Source organism: Globicephala melas, chromosome 18, assembly GCF_963455315.2.
Source record: "Globicephala melas chromosome 18, mGloMel1.2, whole genome shotgun sequence".
NCBI classification, from domain to species: Eukaryota; Metazoa; Chordata; class Mammalia; order Artiodactyla; family Delphinidae; genus Globicephala; species Globicephala melas.
In genome coordinates, this window is record NC_083331.1 from 8,982,792 (window position 1) to 8,994,638 (window position 11,847).

Sequence of the window (11,847 nt, forward strand, 5' to 3'; positions counted from 1 at the left end):
GCTTTAGGAAGCTTAGATTATTTTATGATATTCTCAAGAAAACAGACATTGAATTTCGGGTTTGCCAACAACCTTTTCCAGAGCATAAATGAATTCAGCCACTTTTTCAGATCTTTGGATGTCAGAATGAATTGTAGCATTGAAAATTGGAGGGTTTAGTTTTAATGTTTCTCTTCCCATCATAAGTAATGACAGGTAATTTTTAATTTATGTACAAAACTCTAGATAAATACTAACAAATTAAAACCAATTATTTATAGGGCTTTATTTTCCCCTAGATTTCAAGGATAATTTAAACGCTAAAAAGAATAAAAAGCAAATCAACATCCCAAATAAAAATACTAACAAGATAATCTCAGATCATGCCAAGCAGACACAAATAAAATTTAGAATTCATTCTTGACAAATATGAACTCTTTGTAAATTAATACTAGAAGGATACTTCATTAACATGCTAAAAGTTTTATCTGTTTAAATCAGTCGTCAGTGATTTAGTCAAAATTATTATTCTTAAAGGCAAAATACTTGAAACATTCTTATTAAAACTCAGGAACAAAACAACCTGTTGTTTAAAATTGTTCTAGAATATTTGACCAGTTCTGAAAGACAGTAAATAGGAGCCAGAAGTATGACAATGAAAAAGAAGAGACAAATTTATTTTTATTTTTGTACTCTTAAAAAAAATAAGGGAAGCAGTTGAAAAACTAAGAGTGTAGGCGTATGTATGTATATATGTAACTATAATTTTACTCTGGTAATTTTACTTTATATCAGATGTACACTTGGGGGAAAGGGGATTTACTTTACAACACTAGCCATTACAACAACGAAATTAGATAGATGGATCTAAACATAACCTTAAAAAGAGGTAGGGGGAACCTATGTGGAGAAAATACCAAAACTGAGAAACAGAAGAGAGAGAAGACATGCCATATTCCTTCATGGAAAAAATGAGTTAAAAAGATGACAGTTCTTTCTAAATGAAGATATCATTGTAAAATTCCAGTGTGATTTTAAGTCCATGTGGAAGAATAAAATGGATGCAAAAAAGAGGAGTAATAAGATCAGCCCAACCAAACACAAACATACTTAGCTATAATTAGTAAAATATTGCACTGTTGTTACATTAGCCCAGAACCATTATTATTATTATTATTTTTTTTTTTTGCGGCATGCGGGCCTCTCACTGTCATGGCCTCTCCGATTGCGGAGCACAGGCTCAGCGGCCATGGCTCACAGGCCTAGCCGCTCCGCGGCATGTGGGATCTTCCCAGAGCAGGGCACGAACCTGTGTCCCCTGCACCAGCAGGCGGACTCTCAACCACTGCGCCACCAGGGAAGCCCACATTATTTTTTGAAAAATAATGCAAAATAAAGGAAGCATTACAAATAAGTGATTTTGAAATTGATTAGATGTCTGTTTGGCAGTGGAAGTAGGAAAAACAGTTTAGAACCTCAACTCAGCATCCTATTCTAAAACAAGATACAATAATGTCTTAGTCTGCTCAGTCTGCCATAATAAAATATCATAGACTGGGAGGCTTAAACAACACAAATTAATTTTCTCACATTTCTGGATGTTGGGAAGTCCAGGATCAAGTGTGGGCCAATCCAGTTCCTGGTGGGAGCTCTATTCCTGGTTTGCAGACGGGCACCTTCTTACTGTGTTCTTAACATGGTGGAGAGAGAGACAGCAAGATCTCTCTGGTGTCTCTTTTCATAAGGATACTAATCCCATCATGAAGGCCCCACCCTCGTGACCTTATCTCAACTGAATTACCTCCCAAAGGCCACATCTCCAAGTAGTATAGTATCATAGCACTTCAGCATATGAATTTTGTGGGAACACAATTCAGTTCATAACAAATAGGAAATAAAATTTAAATATACACAAAAGTGTAGAATATTTAGATTAAAACTCAGACTTTAATAAACAGATGGACAAAGGGCATAATACGAAGGATATAATTAGGCAGTTCACAGGCAGGAAACACAAGTGACTAATTAAACATATTAAAAAATTATAAGTAATTAGATAATTTTTCTTTTCACTGTTTTTTTAAGAATGTGAACTGGAACAGACGTTTTGGAAATTAACTTAGTACGATAAATATTATGTGTCTTGGGTTTCCCTGGTGGCGCAGTGGGTGAGAGTCCGCCTGCCGATGCAGGGGACACGGATTCGTGCCCCGGTCCGGGAAGATCCCACATGCCGCGGAGCGGCTGGTCCCGTGAGCCATGGCCGCTGAGCCTGCACGTCCGGAGCCTGTGCTCCGCAACGGGAGAGGCCACAACAGTGAGAGGCCCGCGTACCACAAAAAAAAAAAAAAAAAAAAAAAAATTATGTGTCTTATGTACATGTGTATACCTGTGGAGAGCATTATAAATTCATATACACTATTCTTGGTTTCTTTGAAGAATTTCTTCAGTCTCCATCTGCTGGTCAGTGCTTAAATTCAGTGAATGTAGACTGGTATTTTATTTTAAATTTGAAAGTCACTGATTTTTAAGTTATTTTTTTTGTTAGTTGTATCTGGGAAGAAGTGATATCTTTGATTCAGAAGTGTTTTCAGAATTTTTAATAAATGATGAATATGTTTAAACTTTTGTATCTTGCAACCTCCATTTATAAAATAAAAATAGTTCTTTTATGATGTGTATGCATGATATATATATAACATAGTTGATATTTTATGTCTTATTATACATTGTGTGGTAAAATTAGGATTACTTAAATTGACTCAAAACAGATCCATTATACTTCAGTATAGTTGTCCATTATTTAAGCATTCAATTTAGAATGTTCTTTTTTATGAAATAGCTCTTCACCAAAAATTTATAATCTAATCAAATACTGATCTTGAGGGGTTTCATTTGAGGCTCTCTAGCTTGAGTAAGAATAAAAACGTACCCTCTTACCCCCAGATAGTGTTTTAAATTAGAAAATTATTAATAAAGGCAAGTAAGTAGTTATCGTTCTGATGTACTTCAGAACTCTATACCTTATTTAGGTACATTTTTATGACTGAAGTGGATAACAGATTTTTTTTTTGATTCTTAAAAATACATATACTAACAATGCATACTAAGTTTTATATTTGAAATTGTGGCTTTTATTCCTAGTCTGAATTGGACAAACCTAGAAGCCGGAAAAAAACACCTGTAACAGATTCAGAGGAGAAATTAGGGATGGATGACCTGACTAAGTTGGTACAGGAACAGAAACCTAAAGGCAGTCAGCGTGGAAGGAAGAGAGGCCATACGGCTTCAGAATCAGACGAACAGCAGTGGCCTGAGGAAAAGAGGCTCAAAGAAGATATATTAGAAAATGAGGATGAACAGAATAGTCCACCAAAAAAAGGTAAAAGAGGCCGACCACCAAAACCTCCTGGTGGAGGTACACCCAAAGAAGAGCCAACAATGAAAACTTCTAAAAAAGGAAGCAAAAAAAAACCTGGACCTTCAACAGCAGAAGAAGAGGAAGAAGAAGAAAGACAAAGTGGAAACACAGAACAGAAGTCAAAAAGTAAACAGCACCGAACTTCAAGGAGAGCACAACAAAGGTAAGTATGTTTAACTCTAAACTGCATACATTTGGTTACTATATTATAAATCATAATTTGATGCTATCCACATTTGGGTCTTCCCCAAAGCAGAGCAGAATCTCCTGAAACTAGTGCAGTTGAATCCATACAATCCACACCACAGAAAGGACGAGGAAGACCATCAAAAACGCCATCACCATCACAACCCCCCAAAAATGTGTAAGTTGTAAATAATATTAAATTTCAAACCAGTTTCAAATTATTTTGCAGGGGTTCATAAATTTCTAAATATACATAGGGCTGTATTTAAATCCCATATATTTAGCCCCATTACACTAGATAACATAACATTTTTGTAAACTTACCTAGGTGATTGATACTCAGTCAACCTTTGGTGACATTTGTACATTTTTACAGGTTTTAGACAAAACTTTATAAATGAATACCAAATAGTTTATTATTTCCAATACATACTTTATGGTACCTGAAGAGATGATGAAGTATTTTTAAATAATTACAGTATAGACCACGTTACCTTGTCATTCCATGCTACAATTTTTCTTCGTGTCTTTCCTCAACAGCTTTAAAAAATAGCTTTTACACTTTTGCTTTGATTCTTTGAACCATGTCGGAAAGTAACAGGTATCATTTTTCTTAAATTACATCTGTAGAAATTACCACATGGTGATCTCAAGTTTTTGATGTCTTGATTTTGTTTGTTTTCTAATCACATTAACACATCTGTATCTATAGATAGTTTTGGATGTTCACACATGTACATGTTTATAGGAGAGTTACAGTAACAAATCTGTGTCCAAACTTATTAAAGTGACAGGGGCATCAGTGTTGTAATTTGTAAATTGGCACTTTTTTCTCCTCAAAGTAGAAATAGAATAGCGTGTCTTCTACTAGAACTTTTGCAGTTTTTCTGAAAGTAATCCCATACTTGAATAGCTTGACTTTTCAGAGTTGCCAACAGACCTTGGTTAAATACTCAGTTACCTTCAAAGTTTTTCCTGTTCCTGTGTATTCCATAGGAAGAGGAAAAGTTACCTGAGTGTCTAGCCAGTACTTCCTGCCTTTTTCCATATAATTTTTCCCTCAGATAAAAAGTAAAGGTAAGTACATTTTTGTGGCAGCTTCATAAATGTGTTTGTATTCAACCATGGAAACTCATTGTTTTTTCGATAAAAAAATATTCTTAAGGCATCTTAAATTCCCGTCGTTAATTTTATAACAAGAATATAACAGGGTGAATATCTTTCATGCTTGTAACTTTAATTTGTTTCTGTTTGGGCCTCATAAAATTAAGGGCTTAGATGATTATCATGTTACCTCCTAAAATTACACAAGTTCCTCACATGAGTGTTCTAAATCAAACAAACATTTCTGTTAAAAAATCAATACAGAAAGAGATTCTGTATTCTGTCTTAACAACCTAACTTCCTTTCACTGGGAAGCCCCTTTTTAGAGGTAATGTAATAACATATGTTACGATTTGTCTGTTTTCTTGTTCTGACCTCAGTGGAATTGAGAAAGATTGTATTATTTTCCTTGTATTTTCTTCTGTTAATTCTGAAAAACTGAATCAAGTACGTTTGAGTAATTGGTTTGAGTATGGATTAAACAATATCTATTTTCGATTGCTTATAGAAATGATAGGCTAAGTTCTTAATTAAAAAACAAATATTTATCAAGAGAGATACATTTAATTAAATGGTGACATCTATTACATATTTTTGAGTGTCTCCTGTTTCAGAGGGTACTAGGTGCTAGGGAATATAGTGGCACGAAACAGGCACGATTCTTATCCTTATAGGACTTACCATCTAAATGGGCATGTAGTCATTAAATAATCACACATAAATATGGAATAGTAAATTGTGATATGTGCCCTGAAGGATAAAGTTAGGGTGCTGTAGGAGAATGTAAGGACAGGGCTGGGGAATTGGGGAAGTTTTTTTCTCTTTGGAAAGTGACCAGTTGGTTCCTTGAGAGTAGTAGGAGTTAGACTGATAGAGAGTAGGGAGAGGAACTCAGGTGGAGGGAACACTGTTTTGGAAGGTTCTGAAGTGGGAAAAATCCTGGCAAATTCAGAGAGCTGAAGGAAGACAAGGATATTGCTGTGTTGTAGTTGTGGGGAACTGGGGAGTGGAAGGAGATGAGAATGGACAGGTAGGCAAGGCCTGTCTGCAGCGCTTTATATACTGTATTAAGGAGGTTTATGCAGTTACTCTCAGTACGTAGGGGGCTCTCTAGGGGGCGTGGCATCAGCTGTTTTTACATTTTTGAAAGATTACTTGTAGAGACAAGAGGCAAGAGATGAGAATGGTTTAGAAATATGTAGTAACAATGAAGATGGAGAGAAGTGAATGGATTTGAGATTTCTTTATAAGTAGAATCTTAGGGCTAGATAAAGAGTTGTAGACTATGATGAAAGACTTAAAATTTCTGCTTTGAGCAACTCAGCCTTTTACTGAGTTGGGAAAGGTAAAAGGAAGAGTAGACTTTGGGTTATGTTTTAAAATCCTTTATGGTATTGGTCTCAGTTACACTGACTTGTTATTTGGTAGATCTTTTTATATGTAAGATTCTAGGATTAAGTGCTTGTCTAGGGTTCGGAATGTAAGAAAAATATTTCTTGGCTTACAAGGTAATTGAGAATAAAAATGATAATAAATGAAAGCCTGTGAAATATTTAAAGCATTTCCTGTTATGAAGTAACCTACCACTTAAGGATCAGAATGTTCATTTTATTTTACATGTGTTTTACTCTAGCCGTGTAGGACGCTCCAAACAAGCCGCTACTAAAGAAAATGATTCAAGTGAAGAAGTAGATGTGTTTCAGGGTAGCTCTCCTGTCGATGAAAATCCACAGGAAGAAACAGAGGAAGAAGAAGTTTCTGCAGTAAATGTATGTGTTTATGAAAGTGCCATGTGTAATAGTATGGAATATAGACTTAGAGTTGGTAAATATTTGGTCAGGTCCATTTAGCACTTGCTGTTACTTAATAATTCTAAATATTTATATATTTTTCTTCATTAGTTTATAGTGTTTCATCTGCCGGCTTAGATAGTGGAGACTATGTCCTTTGTGAAAACCTGAAACCAAGTGAGAATAATAGACGTAGCCTAGTGAAAGTGTAAATGCCCAGTTTAAAACTGAATGCAGAGAGGAACAAGTGGCAGTCTGATGTCAACACTTTACGCATTTAAGTTCTTCCTGTATCTGTTATATATACTCTTGTTTCGTAAGTATTTGTTTGAGTTTCCCACTAGCTACTAGTAGTCAGTTGTATAGAATAAAATCATGTCTTTAACTAAAATTAGCTTTTGGAATTCATAAAATTGGTAATAGACACTTCTTTTACAGAGGTAGGAATGTGATGCTTCCTGAGATACTTTTTTTTTAAAGAAATGAATGGTTTTGCTGGTTACATCTCAGATTTTTTTCTCTTTGGAAGAAATATAACTAACACATTTAAGTAAGAGCTGTCATCTTCCTAACATTAATGGTGAATCTTTGGGTCAGCTCAGCCAGCCATCTTTGTTTGAGAAACCTGTGTTCTTTGATCAGGTCCCAGGGTTGATCCCTGCCCCTCTGTTCTATTTAATATAATCAGCACTTCTCTCTGCATCAGGATGCATTTATGTGAATGAATTAAGACCACAGATAAATATGTTGAATTATGGTCTCAAACTAGTTGGGCTTGTTTGTAAAGGGTTTTAGGGGGGTGTAAAAATAGGGCTGAAGAGTTGTACATAGTGACTGGTGTCTTCATCAAAGAAAAACTATACTGTAAATTAATTAAATTAAAATCCTGTTCTATTTGTATTCCTCTTGTTAATACTGATCTTTTTTGAACTAAAGTTTTATGCTTTCATTAGTACTTGCCAGTAAGTGGTAATATGTCTGAATTTCAGATTATTTATATGTATTTGATAGTTGTTATGATCCAAACTCAATAGCTGTTTTCTGAGAAAGACAGCTGTGAGCCTAAATTCATAAATATTAAATGTTTTCTTTTACTACAGAAACATAAGTAAAAAGGTGATATTTGCAATTGTTTTTCTTGCTGTTGGCATTGATTTCTGTTCATTTCTCTTTAAAATTATTAAATAGAAAAGTAAAATAGTTCTCTGTTTTGCTATCCTGAGAAAGGCTGTTTATGGGCATTCATGTATTATGTACGTCTAAATGTGTGATGTCAAGGCAGGAAGTTAACATAGGAGAAAGGTTTTGAGGAAAGAAAAGCAAAGAAAATCAAGAACATGTAAGAATAATGATTGGTTAAAAAATAATAATAATTACTGCTGTGTCTAATTAATATGTACCCATTTTAATTAAGCATCTGGTGATATTTCTTTCAAGGTACGGCGGCGAAGTTCTAAAAGAGAAAGGCGATGAACAAATGTCATTAATAACTTTCTATGTGAAAGCTTTGAAAAAAATAATTTTTTGTCAAGCTTCAGGCTGAGTAAAGCCTTTGATGCACAAAGTGGGACTGCTGAAGAGTGGACAGTTGGACCTTACTCTGATGACCTCATGTATTTGTGGTCACGTGCTTTAGCCATGCGCACGGTATAACGTTGACTATGGAGTCTTGTGAAAAAGTCTAATGTGCGATGGCTATGTAGACATAAAGAAGAAACTTGTAAATATATTTTTTCTTCTTTTTTTTTAATGTTTCTGACTTCTAAAGTGCTTGTATAGCTTTTATCTGCGGCTTTAAACTGACAGTACCCAGCTGTTTATTGGATCTATTGATTTGAAAAGAGTTTGTTAGGATAGATCTTAAGCAGTAATCTGTCAGTGTTTGTATTTGTATTCTCTGCAGTTTTACTGTGAAAATTTTTTTTCAACAAATGGTGTCATTTTCTTGATGTCACAATTTGTTGGAGAGTTAAAATGATCGCTTTCCCTTGTGTATCTTACCTAGTGTTTACTCCTGGGCACCCTTAATCTTCAGAGGTGCTAAATTGTCTGCCATTACACCTGAACAATGCCTCTGATGGGAGGACGCCACGCAAACTGTGGAATAGTCCTGAAGTTGTTTGATTATTTTACACCTCAGTATTGGTCCCAGAATTTTCTGGCCTTTCATGGCAAGGAAAATTTTAAAAAGAGAGAGATTTAAAATATTATAATTTTAAAGAGTGTGTTATAAAAATAATGTACTGAGTTCTTTATCCCATTTTATCATCCCTTTTCAGTTTTTATTAATCTACTGTATCAATAAAATTCTGCAGTTTGAATTAGTTTTTAATAGTCTAGAATGTTATTGTGTATAGATATTTCCTCTTGAACATTATATTCAGAAAATGCAAATTATTACACTATAATATAAAATCTGATATATACACATTAGAAATGTTTCAGTTCTCCATAACAGTGTAAAGTTAATCAGAAAGAAAAAAATTTTATTGATGCAGTGTGTCTTTATAAAGCTGTTCTTGAAAGCAAGTGTTTTGTATTTTATAGTGAGTTGCATGTTTATGAAAAAAAGTGCTGAAAATGGGATGTGCTCTTTTCTGTAAATTCGTATTTAGCCATAGTATATGATAGATTGCCCCATAACATAGTTTTTCATCAAGAGTTTATTATTGTACTTTATTTTGGAGCCAAAAATTGTTTCTGGGGGGGAGGGGCAGGGTGGGAGTGATATATCCAACTATATGAGCTACTGTAGGTTCACAATCTTATGAACTTCGAATGGAATTCCACTTTGTCCAGATTGGGAGAAGTGGAAATATATTTGGGTTTAGAGCATATCTTTTTTCTTTGTTGTAATCTACAAAATATAGAAACAAAGGCAGCATCCTTTATACAGTTTTATGAACTGTATTTTCAACCAAAACATATAGGTTACAACTTAATGCTTTCCTAAATTCATTTTAGTATTTCAGGTGCTGTTCTTTCATTTTTTCATGGTTACCATCAGAAAAGAAAATCGTATTCTAACTTATTAAATTTATCACAATGGATAATGGAGCATTTTCATTTAATATGCCATTATGTTTAAGGTATATTTCCAAGTTGGTTATAATAGATGGGGGATATAATAAAGAAACTATTTTGGAAAGTGACATTTTACTATTTTCCAGTGTATATCACAATTGATGTGATTATTTTTCTTTTGAAGATTTCTTCATGTTTATGAAACGGCCTTTTATTTTTTAAAAAAAAGTTTTGAATTGTGTCTTGATCTCTCAATATTTAACTATTCTTCATCTACAACAGTACTGACATCAGTGATTATGGGAGGCTGCTGTATATCAAGGCAGCTAATGTTGGACCAAGATACAGTTGGTTTTTAAATGTGTCATTAGCTCAGTTCTCCCAAACACACTATTTCTATTTCAGCAGTACAAAGGCATGTTTTTAAATCTATAAAATAAAGAATAAGGGATAGCTTTGTATTTTTGTCGTTGACTAAATTGCACCGGAAATGTTTATGGGAGTTTATCTTTAAGACCATTTTATAAAACAGTGAAAAAATGATTGTGGAGGATTTTTATTTGCATGATCATAGTTAACCAAATTTCACTGCACATTTAATTCTGTACATCAGTTCACAAAAAATGTTCATTGTAGATTTTGTTCAATGACAGTGAGTCTGTGATTTTATAACTTGTCTGTTCACTTTTTGGGAGGATTATGATGTAAATTTTCCATTTTTCTGTAGAAAAAAATAGGTGCAATAATGTTCAAAGTTTTGATGTCCTGAGTCATCTTAGGGGATTATCTCATCATGTTGAAACTTAACATTTCATGTACTAACATTTGGAGAACCACATACTGTAACTAAAGTAAAATTAAGTATGTGTAAAACGTTAATTGCTAACAGTGGTTAGCAAACTCTTCAGTGATAATGTTCATTTTGAAAATATATACTGTATAAAAAAGTTAAGAAAATATTTAACTCACTGTAACAAGTTCCATTATGAAGATCTTACGATTCTTCAGTGAGGTTGTCTTGCTGCACTCTGTAGCAAATCCGTTTAATCTACACTATAATAAAATTTCTTGCTGCAGTGCAACAGGAAGCTTTTTCAGTGATCTCCACTGTATATGTAAATTACAAATGTGGCTGTAAAACTTGTTCCGGGTATTAAAGGTTACATTACTTTCTGTATTTTCTTATAACTTGTAAGTTTGATTTTTGATTTTCCTTTTGCCCACTTAAAGAATGTCAGGAATTTAAGAATTTGTTTAACTTAGGCATATCTCCCCTACCACATAGTATTATGTCACCGTAATGAACAGTTGGTATTTAGATAGATAATCAATTTTCAGACACACTTTTGGATTTTCTGTGAAGTTGAATAAACATGAAAGCTAATATATAACTGTATTATTTTATTTATGTGAATCTATCTATATATATTTAAATATGTTTACTAAATGGAGGAAGGCACATTTTAGTGATTTTTAATTTTGGAGGCTTTGTTTCATAAAGAGGAAATATATTTCCTAGTAACATTTTTCAGACTTCTTGTTTAAACTTCTCATGCAACATCTTGGCTGGCAGAGACTTACTAAGTATTATTTAAAAGGTTGCATAACTGAAGAAAAGAAATGTATAACATAAACTTTAAAAGTAAACACTAAGAAAATAAGTTACTGTAGTGACAGTTTTATTAATTTGTTCAGTGAATATTTATTGAGTACCTACTATGTGCTAGGCTAGTTACAGAGGATATAGTGTGATCAGGATAGAATAAGTCTCTGCCTTTGTGGAGCTTACATTCTCCACAAAGAGGTGGGGGACTAAGGAAAACAATAAGTAATATATAATGTCATACTGTGAAAAGTATGGAGATTAGAAAAGGAAAGCAGGATAGAGAGTAGAGATGATTGGAGGAGAAGCTATTTTATATACTTAGAAGCTGCATTATTCAGTAAAATTTAGGTTTGTTAATGTCTTTATGATGAAGTGACACTTTTATAATTATAAAACATCATTTGTTAGCTGTATGAATACTTCATGCCTACTTTATCTGATAATTGATAACCAGTTTTGTTTTAACTATTGTTTGCGTGACAAAACTTTTTCTGTTCCATTATTTTCAACCTGTTTATGTCCTTATGTTTAAAAGTGCATGTCATGTAAACATTTTATACTTTGGTCTTGTTCTTTTATCCAATCTTAGAATCTTTGTTCTTTAATTAGAGTGTTTAGACTATTTATTTTTGGTATAATCACTGATACTGTAGCTTTTATTGCTATTTTTTTGCCAATTTTTTCTTTATTCCTTTATTTTCTCCTTTTCCTACCTTCCTTTGGCTAGGTAAAGTACT

The 11,847-nt window shown here is 33.5% G+C and overlaps 1 protein-coding gene across 6 annotated transcripts in view; it reads left to right on the top strand.

The window, feature by feature from the left end:
• The window catches only part of PDS5B (PDS5 cohesin associated factor B), a 195,411-nt gene extending 184,516 nt beyond the window's left edge, over positions 1-10,895 (top strand). For 3 of the 6 annotated variants that reach the window (XM_030882528.2, XM_030882530.2, XM_060287941.2), the window contains exons 32-35: positions 3,124-3,563; positions 3,654-3,764; positions 6,324-6,459; positions 7,918-10,895. In XM_030882528.2, the coding sequence (XP_030738388.1) occupies positions 3,124-3,563; positions 3,654-3,764; positions 6,324-6,459; positions 7,918-7,953 (723 nt within the window). In that variant the 3' untranslated portion in view covers positions 7,954-10,895. The remainder of the gene's footprint in view (positions 1-3,123; positions 3,564-3,653; positions 3,765-6,323; positions 6,460-7,917) is intronic. The other 3 variants (XM_030882529.2, XM_030882532.2, XM_030882533.2) reach the window with 2 other exon arrangements.
• Positions 10,896-11,847: the final 952 nt, after the last annotated feature.